We start from the raw sequence: 20864 nt of genomic DNA on the forward strand, positions 1-20864 counted from the left end.
TGGGAAGCAGAGCTTGCCTGGCAGCCTGAGGGACATTCGGTTACCTGAGTTCAGCGCTGTGGGGCGAGGGGACAGAGGGGCTCAAGGGGCTTTTAGGGGTTTGGCTCTGGCAGGGCACACAGAGTTAGTCCCGGATAATCCCCCGCTCCAGCAGAACCACTGGGCTTGGCTTCCCGGCAAACTTGTGGATTTGATTTCTCTGGGAGAGAGTCGAGGCAAATTCAAGGAAAACTTTGCTTTGTTCTCTAGAGAGCTTCACAATGGAGACACGAACCTGCTGGGGTGTACAGCATGTTGTGTGCACTGCCGAACTGCTCCAGCTCATCCCCAAGTCCACAGACACCCACAGTACCAAGGAGATCAAAGAGAAATTATTCCAAAGTTGGGAATTAAACTAGGCTTCTGATTTGCTTGTGCCAGTGACAGCTGGATGCTGTTGGTTGTGAGGATGAGAGCGCTGATTTCATTTAATGAACTCAGTTTAGAGAATAGTCCATATTATCATGGCAGGTTAAAATGTGATTTGTCAGCAGAGGGAATGAGAATATTTTACTTATTTGCTGGTGGTTTTTTTTTTCCTACTTAGAAGGAAATCAGCTCTCTGATAGGAATTACGTGATCAAGTACCAGAACTTGTTTATCAGAAGAAGCAAAATTTATGATGAGGCTGGTCTTACACTGATAAAATCATTTTCTGCTCCATATTTTTATTAACCATAAATGCTGATTCTTCACTCAAAGGTTGGACTTGATGTCTTGGAGGTCTTTTCTAACCTTAATAATTCTGTGATAATATGTGGTAGGGACCACATTCAGACATCTCTTTCTTGCCTCTTACAGGTCATTTCAGGATGCTTTTGACCTCAGCAAATATGTTTCCATCCTCAGAACAGGTTTTCTTCATTGTCACTTTCTGTAATCCCTTTGTCCATGACAGGCCAGGCTGCACTTAGCCTGTGTAGTGGCACCAGCTCTGTCAGGAATCGCTTTCTAATTTTATCAGAAACAGCCAGGTGCAGGAGGGGATTGGGAATCAGATGGGCTGAGGGACCCTGAGGGAGAGCAGCACATGGAAGGCTCATTCTTGCTGATTATACCCTGTTTGCACTAAATAAGGCTGCTCCAGGGGTGGCTCAGGCTGTTTAATTTATAGGCACTGATTTCCTTCATAAACATTCCCTAAATGTTTATTTCTTCGTGCTGCAGCACCCCATAGTCTCATTTATTTGGGGATATGAGAAGCCATCTCATAAATTTCCCCAGCTTCTCATACCTGAAAACACAGCAACCAGTGACACCTTTTGATAAGTCTTCCAGTGTAACAGTTAAAAGCCTTTTTGACAGTTTATTGTGCAGGAAATTTCCAAGATTTGGGAGAAATACAACAATGGGTAGGAAAGAAATAGAGTTTCTTTCTAACAATGCTAATTTTCAGTTCTTTAAACAGCTTGCATTGAGCATTAAAAATTCTCGAGGGTATTTTCAGAGTTGAAAGAACAAAGAGAAACTTTAAGAGGGGAAAATCACTATCAGCTGATGAAGAAGGCTTGAAAAGTTTATGTTCCTATCATTAAAATCCATTTTGCTACCCTAAAAATCTATATTCCTGCACTAAAAGTGTATGTTCCTGTGCGTGCTGTGTTACACTCGTCCCGTGTGAGGAGGAAAAGCTCATTAATTGTCTTCACAGCCACCTGAAGATGCTTTTTCGGCCTCGAGGGTGTTTGTGTTACATCGTCATGTAGGGTAAGGACAAGGGACACGTAAAATAGACTGAAGTTTGTTGTCAGTGTAGGCAACAAATGAAGAAAATTGGGACAATTGCCCATGGGCAGGGTCAGAGGTATCGGGGCTGGAATGGGCAGAACTCTCTGTCCCTTCCCTGCGTGGTTAGAGAAATGAATCTGAAAAATGGGGAAGAGACTTGGAAAATCTGTTCTCTGCAGATTAAAAATGTGAACTTATCCTGCCGTGTGATATTACTGAACCACACCACTCTGCTAAGCCTGCTGGGTGCTGAGGTGATCGTTCCCTGATATTTTTGGGCTGACCAGCCCATCTCTGACACTGGCAGTCTGAAGCACAGTGGCCTTCAAACAGAGCATCATCTACAGTAAAATAGTAAGTGAAATACAGGACTGACTTCTGGCATATTCAGGGTTAAAGCTCTTCGTGGCTTGTGGAAGATGAAGGCTCTGAAAGGGACCTGCAGTTTCTGAGAACTGACTTTGTTCTGCAACTTCCCTGACTTGGACTGCAAAAATTGCGCCTGAATTTGACAAGGGACCTCTGTGACCAAATGTAATAAAAGGACGAGGTTGTGCTGGGAAAGTGTCAGATCTTAATATTTCCATATGACCATAATTATGGTAATATTTATTACCATATTACCGGAGAGAAGAGGGAGCTAATGGCATTCTCTCTCTTTGGTGAAATCATCACCAGGCAGGGGTGGGCTGGCTGGGATAGAACCACTTCCATGGCTAGTGATTCCCAAAATGCCTCTTTCTGCAGGGAAAGGACTAAACTTGGATATTCTGGACTGAAAGAAGTGGTGTGGAATTGCAGTAGCATGTGGTGCGCTGTTCATGAGAATAATCACTCCGTTAAATTACCACTCAAATTTTAAAACTGAAACCCACACTGAACCCAAGTTTTTGGGTCGGTGGGGAAGGGGGCGACGTCCCTGTCAGCGTTGAGCGGGTCTCAGGTGCTGAATGCTAAACTCCAGCCAGTGAATAATGATCTGCGGTAGTGGATGTTGCAGACGAGTCCCATTCAGTCTGTCACATCTGGACCTCTCGGACACGCAGACGTGTTCGGGCTGTTCACGGGCCGGAGAAGGCTTTGACAGCAGACGCCGCCTGCGGGAACGCTTGTGCTGCGTGGGGCTGTGCATGGCCGAGCCCCGCCGTGCCCCGGCTGTGCTCGGTGCCTCGGCGCCGGGCGCGCAGCCCGCAGCGATCGCGGCTGCGGGAGCTCCGGCGGCTGCAGCGCGGAGCCGGTGCCAGCCGTGGGAGAGCAGGCCCGGGAGGCACGGGCTCGGCCCGGCCTGGGCTGGCTCCCGGGCGTGTGCTGGCACTTGCCGGCACTGCTCTGTTCTCGGCCCGTGCAGCCGCTCGTGTGCCTCTGTGAGCGAAATCCCCGCGCGCCTTCCCTGCCTCCCTGTTTCTCTTGGCTCCCGTTAAACTCCGCGGCTCGTCCCGCGGGACCTTCCCAGTGTGAGAGCGAGCGGCAGCGGCAGGAGCACCACGGGTTTCCCTGCGGTGCCGCTCGAGCATGAGATGGGCAGCGCGGCGGGGGCAGAGCCCCGGGGCCGGCCCTAGGAGCGCCGGGCTGCGGCGGCCCCGCGGGCAGGGCCCGGCGTCCCGCGGCCCCGAGCGCCGCACGCCGGAGCTGCCGCTGGCAGGGACCCCTCAGCCGGCTGCTGCGAGGCTGCGGAGAGACCTGCAGCTGTCGGGCCTGGGCTAGGGAGCCCATCCATGGGGAGAGCAGAGCCTTGTAGCGGGGGTAAGTAGTGCACAGTGCCCTCTGGGCTTGCTCCGAGATCCTTTTTGTTTGCTCCAGCCATCAGGATAAAATAAAAGCGGCTGGACGGGCGCCTGCACTGTGGCCCCGAGTGCTGCTGTGGCGGTAAAGAACGATTCAGGTTCCAGTTTAACAAGGGTTCTTTGCAGAATCTTCAGAGGTAGTTCAAAACGGGGGGAGGTGGTTGTATTTTTGTGCAGACTGTCTTCCGTGACAGATTTTAAAGCTCAGGATAATTCAAACTGTGGTTCCCCTCCCAAAGATTAACCTGTGGCCTTTGGGAAGATCTTTTTGCAGTGAGGAAGTCAGTCTGAAAACCATATTAATGAGGCATAGGGAATTAGCTGGGAGTGGGGTGGGGACCATCCCAGCAGAGCTTTCCTGCTTCAGAAGGGAATGGCTTTTGAGAGAAACGTTTTTAAACCTCTCGTGCATCTCCTACTAAGCAGAGAAATGAGAGGCCAGCACATTTTCTGGTGATAAGTGTGTCCCAAACTATTGCTAATAATTCCTAGGACATAGCCTTTATTATGAGAGTAGGGGTAGCAAAGATTTTACCATTTATTTCCTCTTCTTTGTTCTTTCATGGACCTTTAAAAGGAATCTTTTGAATGTAAAGGAGTATCTCTTGACACAGTGAATGCATATTGACTCTGAAGTTTTACCTGGATAATTTTGTGGACCATTATTCCGTGTTTCTGAGGCAGATCTGTGGGTATGTGAAGCAGACACGGATAAATCTTTCATCAGGTGCAGGGACACACAATGCTCACTTGGATGTTGAGCTGACAGGAGCCACAGAGCAATCTGCGGTCAACAGAGAAGTTCTAGGAGGTTATATGCATTTCTTCAGTCGTAACCAGTAAATTATTAACCAGACAAAATCAGCATCTGGACTTTCTAGGAATGACTTTTTCCGTGTGCCGCCTTTGGAGCCTGTGCTCTGGGAGCTCGGTGCAAGTCCAAGCTCTCGGTCAGCAGCACAAGGGGGTGCTCAGCATCTCCAGCACTCTGCTAAGCCCTTTGTGAGGATTGCCCTGCTCCTTGCCCTGCCAGGGCAGGGCTCTGTAGGTGTCAGGATGTGTCCCAAAGCCCCCTTTATGCTGGCTCAGCTCCTTGGCTTTTTTGTAGGAGAGTTTGACTTAAACCACTTCCCATTTCCTGCCTATCTTTGCTCCTTGCTCCCCTGAGCCTTTCATCCCTAGTACCCAGATTTGCATATGTGAAGAGAGGGAATCTTCTCAGACTTTAACCCCTCCATAAGTTGGTCAGGCTGACACCTTTCATTTGGTTGGTGATGCTGCTGATGCAGTACCCGGGTCACTCAGTACTCTGAGCTTAATGTGTGGCATGAGTTAAAGAAGCTGAGGGGGTTTTGTGTTATATTTCTCTGTGTGTGTTTGGCTGTGCAGACTGAGCGGAGTAACCAGGATTATTTGGACTGGAAGCTTTCAAATTCCTGCACAGTGTGCATGGCACTGCTTTTCACACACAACATTTCAGCCACTCTGAGATTTAAATTAATTACTTGGGATCTGTTTGACTTGTGGCTTTTTCGTTACTCTGATTCCTTACAGCACATGTCAGTAGATTACCAGGGTGCTGTGCTGTGCTGTGCCCTTCCCTTCCCTTCCCTTCCCTTCCCTTCCCTTCCCTTCCCTTCCCTTCCCTTCCCTTCATTAGGATTTCATGGGGAACAGCTGAGTGTGCTCTGGAGGTACCTCCAGGTGCTTCTTCCAACTACTGTGCAGCTCAATGAGGGCCAGGTCTCAGAAGTTTGCAACAAAACAAGAGGTTCAAAATCCTCTGCCTGGTCCTGAAATGCTCCAAAAGTTACTTTTTGTAAAGTCACTCAACTATGTCTTCAAACTCTTTTGACATCAAACCTCTCTGCTGGCCTGGTTTATGGTACCTGGAGGTGTCTGTGCCAGGAATTGCTGTTGTTTGTAATTAGATTTTGCCAGCAGTGCAGTGTTAACAGGAACCTGTGTCCACAGTCATTTAATCCAGCCTTGCAATTGCTTTTATTAAGGAAATGTTTCATTTATGCCATATTTTTTTTATAGAAATTGAATTTAGAAGGGATAATTTGTGCACCCCAAGATTGTTTTCATTTCCTTGTGGCTGCACCACAGTTACTTCCTTTCCTTGGGAAAAACAAAGCCCCGGGGGATGCAGAGCTCGAGGTGAGGCTGGCCAGGGATGGAGCTCTGGGAACAAGAGCAGGACATCGCACATGCTCCTGGAACGGGCTGTTTTTCCCAAACAACAACATAACAATTCCATCAGCAACTTGCCACAGTGGAGGCTCTGTGTGTGCTGAGCCAGATGCATCCGGGCTGGGCTGACCCTGCCAGCTCTCCTTGGAGGAGCTGTGCTTTGGAATCCCACCAGAGGTGTGGTGGCAGAGCTCTGTGCTTTGTGTTTGATCCCATGGATGTCTCTTGGTGGCCAGAAGTCATAGATGGGAGTCAGTAGCAGATTCTGCTCATTTATTTTCTGGTTCTCTGTCCCTGGAGCACGTGTCCATGCAGGGGAGCACAGGGAGGTCACTCCTGTGGCCTGTGGTGTTGGGAATGGCCTGATCACCCCCCGTGGGACAAGCTTGCAGGAGAAATGTGATTCCCTGAACCAACCCACGCTCCCAGCCAGGCTTGAGCTCTGACTCCCCAGTGGTGGCACAGTTACTGAGCACAGGGACTTTCCAAGTTCCCACTGTTTGTAACTTCCTACCCCTTGTAAGTCTGGTGAGAGAACAGCTTCCTGTGCCCGTGGCTGTTGGTTTGAGAGCCTCTGCTTAGTGTTGTGTTCCATGTTGTCTGCTGAAACCCCAGAGACTGGAAGTTGTGTGCCCCCAAAGGAGAAGGATGTGAGGTTGTCATGGAAGCAAAAAAACCTGCAGGAAAGAAATCCATAAAGCAAATCTGCCAGTACCTCTGTGTTTCTCCCATGTCTTCCCAAATGTCATTCCAAACGACATCGATTCTGTGTCATAAAAAAAAATAAAATCCAGGCTTCACCTAGCTAGGGTGAGAAGCAGTTCTGAGCCCAGTGGCTTCAGTCTGTAAAGTTCAACACTGTTTATCTGAAGGCTGTGATTTCCATAGCCTGGAATCCAAGGAGTGTGGAAGTTTCTCAACAGAGAGCTTTAGAGACAAAAGACAAACCCAGGAGATTCTGATCAGAAGCCCACAGGTGGCAAATGGAGCCCATGGAGCAGTCCAGGATGTTCTGTGCTCTGTGCCAATCCCCGGTGCCCGAGGCCCTGCTCTGCCTGCAGCTGCACGCAGGGGTGTTCCTGCTTTGTTTTTAATAACCTCAGATATTTTAATTTCATGAAAACATTCTGTTTGCAGACACTCAGAAGTTGTTTTTGCCTAATGGGGTCTCCAGTGGCTGCATCTAAGAAGTTTTTATAAATATTTCATCGCTTATGAAGATTAACCTTCTTACACATTTAGAGGAGATAAAAGGGTGAGACCACTTGAGAAAACATTTGCAGCTTAATACGAGAAAATCTGAGGGAAATGTCTCCGATAGAACTCTGAGATTTTGTGTCTTAACAAGCTTAGGCATCAAATAGACTTGGCTTAGGAGTCAAACAGACTCCAGCAGTTATACAACAGTGGCCTGCCTTGGCAGCTCCACCTGGCATCGGGGATTGAAAGAGGGATCTTTCCAAGCTGTGCATTTCTGACTGCACTGAGCTCAAGGTTACTCCTGATTTCATCTCCAGGGAGGCACCAGCTGGATCCCCTGTGATTTGTGTCTCAGAGCAGCTCTACAGCAGCAACATGGGGAGGATCCTACTGTCCAGAACAGCGTGTGAGATTGGAAAGGGTAAAATTCACAAGGAATTGCCTTTACTTTCCTCTTGCTGCATGCAAGAGAAGTGTAGCACTGGGCAAATGTTTTTCCTGGTTTCATATTTATTCTAGATTTCTCTCTTAGCTGATTAATATCCCCTAACATGCCTTATCTTTTACCCTGTGTCTGATGAACCAGAGGGGACCTGTCCTGCCCCAATCCCTGAAAATCTGAAAACCCATCAGGTCGCATCTCAGAGGTGCTGTGGTTGCAGTGGAGTTTTTGCTGACACCTTGAAGTGATGCCATTTCCCATCCCTCTGAGAAGAGCTCAGGGAATGTGTATTTAAAAAGTTGCAGCAGTTTGTCCCACCAGGAGCTCCATTTTTCCATGGGAGCCCAGCAGGCTCTTCTCGGTGTCCATACATTCCATCTGTGGATGCCACATCCCTGGAAGTGTCCAAGGCCAGGTTGGATAGAACTCTGAGCAAGCTCGTGGATAAGGGACAGTGGAAGGTGCCCATGGCAGGAGGTGGAATGAGATGGGCTTTATGGTACCATCCAACCCACAGCATTCTGGGATTCTGTGATTTTAAAGTTATTCTCTGCAGGGGTTTTGATTTTGAAGGACTTCAAGGAGTGTCCCAACTGTTCTCAGCTCTCTGAGAAGCACTAAGATGTGTAGCACTTGTGCCTGACTACCTGGAAGCTTACATTAAAAGCACAATAACCAAATAGCCCAAAGGAGATGTGTTCTTGTGCTTGTGAGGCACATATGGAGCCATTGCTGCATCCAGTACCTGTAAAGCACCCTGAGAGTCCTGCTGGGGTTGGGACCTGCCCTTTCTTTAGCTGCTCATATTTATAAACCATGCTAGGATTTATTAGTCTTTAAGGTGAAACTCAGATGAAGGGATGCTGACTGCTGAATAATCATCCTGCCATAGGAAGAAATTGTCTTGCGTGAGTTGCAAGCTTAAAATAGTCCTGGAAGTAACTACAGGCGAAACACACATCCCACAGCCTCTTACTTTGACTCAGTGTGAGTTCTTGCATAAAACCCAGCCTCTGAGTACACCTGTGATTGGATGGGAACTTGTGTCTGCTGGGAAAGGGATGTACTCTGTCCAGCTCTGGGGCTTCCCATGGAAGAAGGAGCTGGAGCTGCTGCAGCCAGTACAGAGGAGGGCACGGAGCTGCTCCAGGGCTAGAGCCCCCCTGCTCTGGAGCCAGGCTGGGAGAGCTGGGGGTGCTCACCTGGGGAAGAGAAGGCTCCAGGGAGAGCTCAGAGCCCCTGCCAGGGCCTAAAGGGGCTCCAGGAGAGCTGGAGAGGGACTGGGGACAAGGGATGGAGGGACAGGACACAGGGAATGGCTCCCACTGCCAGAGGGCAGGGATGGATGGGATATTGGGAATCAGGAATTGTTCCCTGGCAGGGTGGGCAGGCCCTGGCACAGGGTGCCCAGAGCAGCTGTGGCTGCCCCTGGATCCCTGGCAGTGCCCAAGGCCAGGCTGGACAGGGCTTGGAGCAGCCGGGGACAGTGGAAGGTGTCCATGCCCATGGCAGGGGTGGAATGGGATGGGATTTAAGATCCCTTCCAAGCCAAACAGTTCTGGGATTCCATGAGTCAATTTCACATCTATCCCTTGTATCCTCACACATTCCAGGGATGTTTTCTGCTCAATCCATGGGGAGAAAGCAGGGTATCACAGATCACAGAATCTCCCGAGCTGGCAGGGACCTGCAGGATCATCCAGTCCAACGCCTGTCCCTACCCAGACCCCCAACAACCCCACCTGGGCATCCCTGGCAGCACTGTCCAAACGCTCCTGGAGCTCTGGCAGCCTCGGGGCTGTTCCCATTCCCTGGGCAGCCTGGGCAGTGCCAGCAACCTCTGGGGAAGAACCTTTCCCTAAATCCAACCTAAACCTCCCCTGACACAGCTGCAGCCATTCCCTCATGTGTCACTGGGCACCACAGAGGAGATCTCTTCATGGAGATGTTTTGCCTCTTCACTGCAGAGGTGCCTTGGAGTTTAATTGCAGCATCCAAAGCCTTCCACACAACAGTGTCTCACACTGCATACAAAACATGCATGGGAACCAGAGAAACACAGAATGCTTGGGTTTGGAAGGGCCCTTAATCAAAACCCAGCCGTCCTGGAAGAGCTGTGCTTGGATCTCTGCTCACCCTGGTGCTGATGGTGGCTGAGTGGCCAGGGTGGCTCACCCTGCTGCTCCATGGACTGTCCAGGGATAATGGCCAATACTGCACATGGTTCAGATGAAGTGCAGCGAGGGATTTGCTCACACCCCGGGGAGCCTGGAGTAGTGATTGTGTGGCATTACAGGAGGTGGCATTTTCCTTTTTTCTCTTATCAAGCCCTATTTGATTTTCTGTGGTTTTTTTTTTTTTTTTTTTGCTGCTTTTGAGCACTGTCTTGGAGTTGTCAAAGGAGTGATTTAGAGAAAAAGGGAGAAATTTAGAGATTTAGAGAAAAAGGAGAGTCAGATAGAAAAATTCAAACAGGACTTTCTTGTCTTTACTTTCACCATTACTTTAGGATATTTATGCTTGGGTAAAGAAACCACTCCGTGAAGAATGTTCTTTTTCTGCTCTGCAGCCACAGTTGAGGATGAGACGGAAAAGCAGGAGAAGATGGGAAGTGTGTGGGAGGATAATTAGTACATTTAGCAAGATAAAGCTGGAGTGAGGCTAAATAGGCCATATAAATACATTCAGGCTGTCAGAGTAATTAGGTAGAAAATGTTTCCCTGTTTGAGAAGATTTGCCAACCTAAAATTTCAGATAGAATAAAATCAAATCTTCACATGTATCAAAAGGCAGGTCTGGAAGATGTCCCATTACCAGACAAGCTGCTGTGAGTAATGGCCTGGGTAACGAGGATGAAGTGGGACTTGGACAAGAAGGATAATTTAGGAACTGGTGCAGGAACTGACTGTTGGTGACTGGAGCTAAGAGAGGTGGTCAAAACTTTTCCTTATAGTGAGGCAGCATCTTGGAGTTTAAAATCAGCTTTTACTTTCTTCAGGATTTGTCCCAAGAATATTTGGGGTTTAGAATTACTGTTTTTAATCAAGCATGGCCATGTTTCACAGGGGAATGAGCCTCCTGCTCCTTGCCCTTGGCCACTAGACAGACTTGGCACCCACTGCACACGTTCCATGAAGGTGCCTCTGGTCCTGGGGCTTTGCCCTCCTTTGATTTGCTAAATTGCACCAACATCAGAAATTAACAGACATTAAAGTGTGGTGGTTTAGGAAGGGGAAAAAAAGTAATTCCTGATACTGTCAGAAAAATGTTATCAGGTGTAACAGCGCTTTGGAGGCTTCAGGGGCTTTTGCCATGGCAGAGTGTGAGCGGCAGCAATTCCCATTGCCTGTGTCGGGCTGCCGTCCCCGGGGATTTAACCTGAAATTCCATCCTGGGAAAAGGTGACAAGATCAGCAGCTGTCCTTGGAACAATGACACAACGTCTGCCAGGAAAAGCAACAGCCTTGCCACTGCCTTACAGCTCCTGGCTAAAGTCAGGTCAGCACTCCTGCCATCCCTTGTCTCCTGGAGGCTCCTGCAGGTGTGAGCTCCTCATCCCACCTGGATCGCTGGGCCAGATGCTGCCACTTGGTTGTGTCGGATCACAGGGGAGAGGGTCTGCTAAGGAGGCTCAACTAGCTTGTACTTTACTTTATAATAACTAAGTTATATTCAGTATATAAATACACTTATACATTTATTGTCTTTTATGTGGGTGTAGTTTATTATATGAATATCCTAATATTTATTATACAAGTAATGCACTCATATTTATATGCATATATTTAGATACATACCACAGTATAATTATATCTTATTAGGTGAATAATACTGTTGTAAATAGCAATAATTAATATTAATTAATTAATATTTTGAAGCATAGAGAAAGAACTGTAGGGAGCAGCTGTGGGTTTTTTTGTCCAGGGAGCTGGGAAGGGGCTCAGCCTGGAGAAAAGGAGGCTCAGGGAGGACCTTGTGGCTCTGCACAACTCCTGCCAGGAGGGGACAGCCGGGGGTTCAGGCTCTGCTCCCAGGGACAGGGACAGGAGGAGCGGGAACAGCCTCAGGCTGGGCCAGGGGAGGTTTAGATTGGATATTAGGGAAAATTTCTTCCTGGAAAGGGCTGTCCAGCCCTTACACAGCTGCCCAGAGCCAGTGGTGGAGTTCACTCCCCAGGGGGATTTCAAATCCATGTGGATGTGACAGTTGTGGATGTGGGTCAGTGGTGGTCGTGGCAGTGCTGGAGGAACAGCTGGGCTCCATGATCTCATAGCTTTTTCAACCTCCACAATTCTGTGATTCTCCATTATTCCTTTGGCTGGCCATGAAATGTATGAGAAGCCCTCAGGGCAGGGCCAAGGTCTGGCAGGATTCTGTCACCGTCTGTGAGAGATGCCAGTAATGCCTCTATCAGCTCAGACTGGTGATGGATATTTGTGATTGTCCCAATATTTTCCTGAAGAAGCTCCTGTTTGCTCCCTGTGGCTTGATCCTCTCTCAGTTCTGCACTAACAGTGTCCCTAAAGCCTCTTGCAGGAGCCAGTCCCTGGTGTGCCCACGCAGCATCACCTTTGAGGTCTTGGCTTTCTGCTGGCTCCCAACCAGGGCATCTTTATCCAAGGAATTTAGATAAAACCTGGGAGGTGCTGTGTGGGGCACTGAAATCAGCTCCAAGAATTGTAGGAGTTATTTTACAGGGTTTTGCTGCTTGCTGGACTGCTGTTCCCTGGCTGTGTCCCAGGTCAGTGTAGCTCCACACCTTTGACATGAGATGGGGTCCCAGTTTGATTAGTTTAATCAAAGTATAAAAGTTTACACCATTACCTGCACAGACAGGTTTGGAGTTTGGGAAGGATGATCTGCTCCTTCTATTTGGAAACAAGATTATTTTTCTAGCTTACAGTTCTCATTAATTAATTGTCATCTAATTACTGACTGCCTCTCCCATTAAATTATAACCTTAATGCTGATTCTGTTGGGGAGGGGGATTTGTTTGGGCTTCCCTTCCCTTCCCTTCCCTTCCCTTCCCTTCCCTTCCCTTCCCTTCCCTTCCCTTCCCTTCCCTTCCCTTCCCTTCCCTTCCCTTCCCTTCCCTTCCCTTCCCTTCCCTTCCCTTCCCTTCCCTTCCCTTCCCTTCCCTTCCCTTCCCTTCCCTTCCCTTCCCTTCCCTTCCCTTCCCTTCCCTTCCCTTCCCTTCCCTTCCCTTCCCTTCCCTTCCCTTCCCTTCCCTTCCCTTCCCTTCCCTTCCCTTCCCTTCCCTTCCCTTCCCTTCCCTTCCCTTCCCTTCCCTTCCCTTCCCTTCCCTTCCCTTCCCTTCCCTTTTTTCTTTTTTCTTTTTTCTTTTTTCCTTTTTCTTTTTCTTTTTCTTTTTCTTTTTCTTTTTCTTTTTCTTTTCTTTTCTTTTTCTTTTTCTTTTTCTTTTTCTTTTTCTTTTTCTTTTTTCTTTTTCTTTTTTCTCTTTCTTACATATTTTAATTTTATTGTGAGCTCTCTGCCACAGCTCTGTGTTACTCACTTGCTGTGATGTGGATGAGTGAGATCAGTGTGTTCATGGCTTTATGAAGCAAAAGTTGAAGTAAGTTCCACAGACAAATCAAATCTACACTTCCCAGGCTTCTCATAAATCACCCTTTCACCAGGAGAGCTGGCTGATGGAGTTGACATCACTCGGGAAACAAGGAGATGAAAGTTAAAGCTGGCTGAATGAGCTTCCTTTGGCATCTGGGGCTCGAGGGCACCAGGTCTTACCTGGTCAGGACTTGGCACATTGTTAGTAGCCAACAGTCCCTGTCCTGTCAACAGATTTATGTAGTGCTTTTCCTGACATGATTTTTCACAGCTTTTGCTATTTGTAAGAGGAGAACACAAAACTCTGCAGTGGTTGGAAGTAAAAAAATGATAGCACAGATCTCAAGAGTTATCTTTTAATTATTTTTAATTCTGAATGTGCCATATCATAACTCAGCCTCCTGCTTTGTCGCTGTTCTTCCCTACAGGAGGAGTGACCAATAAATTTTCCTCTGCTGGAGACCTCTGTAATCAGTCCCCTTATCACCCAGCTTGCCAGAGATGAGCCTCTATCTCAGACATAAAGTAGATGCATTTTTAAGTTTAACCTCTTTGTATATGTGATCAGCAAAGTCTTGGCCAGCAAGCACTGCTCTTTTGGGCAAAAAGAGCCCAAAGCTTCTGGCACGAGCTTGCTGGTAGAGGAAGAATTACCTGTGTTGAATTCATCATCAGTTTTCAGTGGGTCTGTGCAGGATGGAGGCTCCCAGACTTGTCCCCAGCCGTGTAAAGACAAATTTGAGCAATGCCTTGGCATAGTTGCCCAGAGGATCTGTGGCTGCCCTGTCCCTGGAAGTGTCCAAGGCCAGGTTGGAGCAGCGTGGGACTGTGGAAGGAGTTCCTGCCCAAGAAACCAGATGAGCTTTAAGGTCCCTTCCAACCCAAACCATTCTGGGATTCCCTAATTCTGTAATGTTTTCATTATCCATACACACAAAGTGTGGTGTGACTGTTTTCAAGGCTTTCTTTGTGTATCATGAAATGCTGCCATTGAAAATTTAGGATAGTCTAAAGGCCATTTATGAAATTTGTCTTATCCACTCATCCTAGCTAAGCATATCTATTCCAACAATACATGAACCTAATGGGATCTAATGCCTCATAATTGTTCATCAGGCTCAGGAGGTCTGACAGCCAATTCCAGTGTGAAGAAGGAACATTGCAGATTATATATTTTTAAGTATATGCTGTTTTACTATGATCAGTTGCAATAAATGCTATTTACAGATTATTTACCTCAGGAAAACACATTGGCACAGTTACAGGGATATCCACCAGGCTCTGCTGGCCTGTGTTCTTTAAGAACACAAAAATCAATGTCCCACTTTGGAGCCAACCAGATTCTGCCTGTGAGTCATGTTCAGAGTGCAGAAAGGTCAGGAGAGCCTCTGCTTTGTGCTTGGATTTCAAATCAAGCCTGGGGGCTACTGTGCTTCCAGGATGTTCTGTTTACAAGGAATGCAGCAGCAGGAAAGGCCTTTAGCATCAGGACATCCATGATTTTTGGGAGAGCTTTGGTGCACGTCTGTTAACAAAGCAAAATGCAAACAGAAGCACGTGGGGACAGGGAACATGAGCGAGTAGTCATCTTTGGGGGCATGTTGCTGTGAGGACAGCTGGATTGCAGGATAAACCCCACAGATTTTCCTGTGTAAACAGTTTCTGTCCCAGTCAGCACAAGGCTCCTGTGGGAGAGGAGCAGTGTTCAGCTGGTTCTTACAGTTCCCCTCTGAAACCAGAGGCAGGTGCATGGACCATGGCCATCAGTGGGCTGGAATGTCACTTGTCCCCAGTGAGTTTGTGCAAACAGGGACTGAAGTGGGGCTGGCTGGGAGGGTGTGCACTCCCTGAATGTGATCCTGAGGATGGTCTCAGGCAGGAGTGCCATGGGAAGGAAGATTGCTGTACCTCAGTGTCCTGCTTGCACCTCCAGCTGATCACTGCTCTTCCTGAGGTCTGTGCAGAGCCCTGGCGTGGCTGGAGCCTGGCCTGATGTCAGTGTGTGAGGGGAGGGTGATGAATTCACCCCGTGCCTTTCCCTAACCCACGTTCGGCTGCACAGAGCCAAGCCCTGAGTTCCCTTCAGGGAGCTCTGCAGCTGCCCCTTGGTGATTTTGTTAGCTGGCTGTTGTGTTTTCAGGGCCTGTGGTGATGAGCTTTGCCACCGAGACACTCAGTGAAGGGACACCTGAAATTCCCTTGGGGTTGGGGGTGTCTGTGTGCCCTCAAGGAGCACAGACAGGGGAGATGAGAGGATGGAAACATTTCTCCAGGAGAAGGAACCCCACATTTGATTCTTAGAATCTCAGAATTGGGTTGGGTTAGAAGAGCCCTTAAAGCCCATCCAGTCCCACCTCTGCCATGGCCATCAGCTGTCCCAGGCTTCTCCAAGCCCTGTCCAGCCTGACCTTGGACACTGCCAGGATCCAGGGGCAGCCACAGCTGCTCTGGGAAATCCATTCCAGGGCCTCCCTACCCTCCCAGGGAACAATTCCTGATTCCCAATCTCCCATCCATCCCTGCCCTCTGGCAGTGGAAGCCATTCCCTGTGTCCTGTCCCTCCATCCCTTGTCCCCAGTCCCTCTCCAGCTCTCCTGGAGCCCCTTTAGGCCCTGGAAAGGGGCTCTGAGCTCTCCCTGGAGCCTTCTCCTCTCCAGGTGAGCACCCCCAGCTCTCCCAGCCTTTCCTTACAGAAGGGCTGCTCCAGCCTTTGGATCATCTTTGTGGCCTCTTTGCACCAGAGCTCCTCATACCTGGCAAATGTGGCAAATATTTGCAGCCTGTGTGAGCCGTCCTTTACTGCATGCTTTGGGTTTTCTTTGGCTGTAGTTTCCAAACTCAGTAGCACTTCAGATTGTGACATTTGATAGCAAAGAATGATGGTAAAGGTGGGGGGAAGGTGCAGTACAGAAGCAATAGTTGTGTTTTAATCACATTGATAGCAGCAGCCTGCGCTGGTAATAAATTGTACAGATCCAAAGACTTTCTTTGGCCCAGGAGTGTTGTTAATTACCTGTCTACAGCCATCAGAAAAGAACCAAGAATCCCAGGAGCTGGGTTGGTGGAGGGAGAGGGCTGAATCCATGTGTAATGGAACTTCCCTACAGAGAAAAGGGAGATTCTGGCAGAACAAAGTTAAATAAATTCCAGGTGTCCTGGTCATTTGTATAGAGAAAACTTTGCCTTCTTTGTCCCTCTTTCATGAGGTGTCTCTCACTACCCACTTATGAGTTTCACTTGCTTACATTCATTAAATACAGCAACTTGGGATTCTTCTCCTCAGCCTTTTTTCATTTCTGTTTTCATTTGTGTCAGGATTTTTTTGCTCTTGGCTAATTGGGATTTTTTTACGGCCTTTTAAGTTTTATGTACACATTTCCTTTATTTATTTGCTTTGCAAACAGTCTTAACTTGCTTACAATTATTTGTAATTTGTGCTCTCAGAGAGATCATTAAACATAAACCATTTTAGTGGGATAGCAGGGCCAGGGGTGGGATGCTCCAGGCTGGGTCCATGTGCAGGAATGTCTCCTCACTGCTCTCACTCAAACACATCCTGATGATGCAGTTAATGACTCCGGGTGTGATGAATGGTGTCGTAAAACTCTGCTGGGGTGAATTGCTTGACAGCACTGAAATTGGGAGATGTGTTTTATTATCTAATGTCTGCCTGAATGTATTAAATAAAAAATAGAAAAATGTGGGGAGGGGGTAGAGAGAAGCACTGTTCTATATTCACTCTCCATGAATATTTATAGAGATATTTTCAGTGAACAATTAATTTTGCAGACTTCTAAGCTGGAGGGTTTAATTCCTGCCTCGAACCATTTGCTTCCCCATGAACTGTTTTATTTTTGAACCGTATTTTTATTTTTAACCTGTCAGGTGAGGTTCCAGAATCCGGTGGCATTGCAGGGTCTGCGTGTGCTGAGTGTCTCCCCTGTGGCAGCTCCAGCCAGACAAGCCCTTCCCTGACTGCCAGATTCCCTGAGACCCAGCATGTCTGGGAGCGAGCTGCTGTGGATGCTGAGCTCTGTGTGCAGTTCTGTGCCTGGTTTGTCCCCCTCACTGACCTGCTCCTCTCTCTTCTCTCCCTCTCTCCTCCCTCGCTGCAGCTCTCGCTCCCGGAGGAACAGAACGAAGTGACGAGGAATGGCTGTGAGTCCAAGGAGCTGGTGTACCTGGTGCAGATCTCCTGCCAGGTAAATGCCCTGCTTTCTCTCCCCAGCCTGGCTTTCATTCTCTTTCCCACACAGCTCCAGAATGTTGGGATGTGTCGCTTCCCTGTGCTGTGTCTGGGGTTTCCACCTCTTCCCCAGGGAAGCTGCCCCAGGGATGCTGCCTGTGGTGCTGGAGAGGAGAGGAGAGGAATTGAGGGGAGAAAAAGGAGAGCAAATAATCCTCACTGATGCCCAGGGGTGAGCCCAGAGACTGGAGTGGGTGAGCCCAGGCTGAGGTCCCTTTGAGGGGAGCACGGACACCTGGACACACCAGTGACCCCACCAGGGAGAATCCAGCCAGTGGTTTGTTACCACAGTGTGCTGCCAGGAGTCTTGATCTGCTCCCAGACACCTGGCATGGAATTCTTATCTCAGGATGCTTTGGGCAGAGGAATCGGCTGCTCTTTCCCACGAATTCTTCATCTGCTGATCTGTGTGACTTTGTAAAATGGCACCTGATGGGTGTGCTTTAATGTGCTCGGTGAGTCACCCTTTGTGGGAGGTGCAGGGTGCTGGCAGGTTCAGTGCAGAGTTTCTGCCTGTGCTGGGTTGTTTTCCTGGGTCAGGACAGAGCTCTTTCTATGATTCACCTCAGCACCCCTGAGCATCCATCTTACCAGTGAGTACACCCTGACAGGTGGTGAATTTGCAGGGTCCCTGCTCTGCTGCCTCAGCTCTGCCTCAGAGTGGGGTGTTGTGAGCGCTGAGGAGCACAGCATCCTGAGGAGCAGAGCATCCCACATCTCGAGGAGCAGAGCCTCTTGCCCTGTTCTGGAGAAGGAGCCTGGCCAGGCTGAGCTCCAGCAGTGTTAATTCCAGCAGGAATTCCTCTCTGTGGGCAGCTTTCACATGTTCCTGTACATATTTATGGATGTGCTCTCGGGAGAGGGAAGAGAGGCTCCGAGTGGACATCTCTCAGATTTGCCAGTGTTTTGGCATTTTTTGAGACAGTTGTAACCCCCTGGAGCCAGTCTGGCACAAAAGCAGCACTTCCCAGCTAAGCAGGCCAGGCTGACAGGCAGCACAACAAACCCTGGGGGTGGGCACACGTCTGTCCCAGCCACGGGCAGGGCAGTGCCTGGCAAAGGGACCTTCAGGAGACTGTAGGAAATTGGAATTTCAGTGTGTTTTGAGCCCTCACATTTGGGGTACATTTGCAGTGCTCGGTGGCGGGATGAGCCCTGGATTATTCCCTGGCTGTTGCAGGTGAGCCTGGAGAACATGGCAGTTTTGCACTAGCTCCAGAGCACATCACTTCTGATCCTTCCCCCACCTGACTGACACCTCCAGAGATTCACAGGGTGGCCTCAGGTGTAATTGTGTCCCAAACCCTGCAGAGTACCCCCGTGCAGGGGGGAGGCCCGGGAGCAGCAGAGAGCTGGGATGGGGCAGGATGGAGGTGAGGCCTGACCCGCTCCTCTGGTGCCTTGCACCCACTCTCTAGAGCTTTGCAGGGGTGTGTCTGAGGGAGCAGGCATGGATTTCATCTGTGTGGGGACAGTGGGGGGAATTCTGAGCCTTGGCAAAGGGAATTGCTCCTTTGTTGCCACTGTGCACCAGGCCCAGCTCCTGAGAAATCCCCTTCCCCTCCTTCTCCTTCTCCTTCTCCTTCTCCTTCTCCTTCTCCTTCTCCTTCTCCTTCTCCTTCTCCTTCTCCTTCTCCTTCTCCTTCTCCTTCTCCTTCTCCTTCTCCTTCTCCTTCTCCTTCTCCTTCTCCTTCTCCTTCTCCTTCTCCTTCTCCTTCTCCTTCTCCTTCTCCTTCTCCTTCTCCTTCTCCTTCTCCTTCTCCTTCTCCTTCTCCTTCTCCTTCTCCTTCTCCTTCTCCTTCTCCTTCTCCTTCTCCTTCCCCTCCCCTCCCCTCCCCTCCCCTCTCCTCCCCTCCAATGGAAACCCTGGGATTTGGCTTCATCCATGAAAGGATGGGTGTAGAACCAGCTGCCTTTGTCTCCCTTTCTTCCTTTTTTTCCTTTTTTCATTTTTTTAAACTTTTTTTCTTTCCCTTTCCCCCTTTCCCTTCCCCCTTCCCTTTTCTCTCTCCTTTTTCTCTTCCCCTTTTCTTCTTTCCCCCTTTCACTTTTTCCTCAAACCCTTTTTTCTTTTTCCTTTTTCTCTCTCCTCTTTTCCCCCTTTTCCTCTTTCTCCTCCTCTTCTTTGCCCCTTTCCCCTCTTTCCCTTTTATCTTTTTCCTTTTTTTTTTTTTTTTACTTTTCCTCTATTTTTTCCTCCTTTTTCCTTTTTTCCCCTATTTTTCTTCTGTTTTAAAGTACTCCCCCTGGCTAGCTGGAGCTTCTCCCTTCCCCAGGATCACCCTCTCCCCTATTACTCCATGTCCCTGTCTCTCAGATCCATAGAAAGCTGAGACATTGTGACATTTGGATCCAATGACCAGGAAGGTATGGGAGGAACTGCACAGCTGAGCATCATTTCTGCCATGGAGATACTTCAGCCCTGCCACCCCACGGCCTCTCCCATGTCCAGGGAAAGATTCCATTCCATCACACATTGGACACCAGCAGTGTCTGTGTGGATTTGGCTCCACAGGAGAATGGAATGGGAGGTGTGAAATAACTCATGGAGTGATGGTGCAATGGAGACTGATTTTGGCAGGGTGCATCTGGATCAGGCCAAAAATATTGAAGGAGGGAGGAAAAAAGCCTGAAAATCAAATTTGGCTTTCCTCACCCTTTGGATGTGCTTCCAGCACTGGTGTTCAGGCACTGCAGCAGCCTGAGCTATGTCCTGGATTGCTCAGATGGACATGGGGAATTCTGCTAGGGAGGCTGGATCCACATAAATGTAAAAGCTCTAAATTACTGTGATTTGTTGCGGAAGCAGATAGCAAAGAGTGAAGGAGTTGCCAACTTTCTATTCCAGACTTAGAGAAATCAGTCAATGCCGTGGCTTTGGGGGTCAGTGCTGGGCCTTGCCCAGTCTGGGCTGTGCAGACCCCCCGTGCTGTGGCCCCTCAAATGGCATTTACTGTGCCATTCTCTCTGGAGCAGGCAGCAAAGCAAAGCTTTGGAGCAGCAGCTATTTCAGACATCCAGCTCAGCCTTAGCTGGGTTTGGCAGGACACAGCTATTACACTGAGGGAATTCTATCCCACTCCTTCCCAGCTGTAAGTATCATTTTAGTGGTGTAAAGAGAATTAGTGCTTGATGCCTGTTTTGCAAAACCTTCCCAGATAAGGTTTGAAAAAGCATTATATGGGAGGTGTATTTGTGCTGCAAGTCAGCTTGTGAAATCCAGGCTTTGTGCAAGGTTCGGGGGTGGGGGGGGGTTAAGTCTCTGCTCAGCTTTTCTTCTACTTAAAAACCTAAAAAAATTAATCCAGTTTATTAGCTCTTAAGAAGAAGTGGGAATATATAGAGAGCTACTTCAGAAAAGAGGAGAGATAGGATTCTTCTTTTGATTCCTTTGGACAAATTTAAACGTGAAAACTAGGAAATGACAAAGGGAGGGAATTAAATCTATTGGGAAGAGACAGTGATGGGAGGGTTTGGTTCAGGTTTTTTTCCAGCAATTCAGGTGGATTTTCCTTTTTTTTTCCAAATAAGGTTGCACTGAACTTGTATTTCTAGAAGATGGATTTCAGGACTTCTGTGAAAAGAGTGATATTATTAAAATAAATGGGTCAAGTCTTGGAAGGGTGGTGTGAGGACTGTACCTGTGAACCCTCTGAACCTG

General features: G+C 48.6%; 1 protein-coding gene across 8 annotated transcripts in view; it reads left to right on the top strand.

The window, feature by feature from the left end:
- Positions 1 to 20864, top strand: part of ARHGAP32 (Rho GTPase activating protein 32) — a 240110-nt gene that overhangs the window by 128246 nt on the left and 91000 nt on the right. For all 8 annotated transcript variants that reach the window (XM_068171905.1, XM_068171904.1, XM_068171902.1 and 5 more), the window contains one exon: positions 17073 to 17159. In XM_068171905.1, the coding sequence (XP_068028006.1) occupies positions 17073 to 17159 (87 nt within the window). The remainder of the gene's footprint in view (positions 1 to 17072; positions 17160 to 20864) is intronic.

This window comes from Anomalospiza imberbis, chromosome 24 (assembly GCF_031753505.1).
Source record: "Anomalospiza imberbis isolate Cuckoo-Finch-1a 21T00152 chromosome 24, ASM3175350v1, whole genome shotgun sequence".
In the NCBI taxonomy this organism is placed as follows: Eukaryota; Metazoa; Chordata; class Aves; order Passeriformes; family Viduidae; genus Anomalospiza; species Anomalospiza imberbis.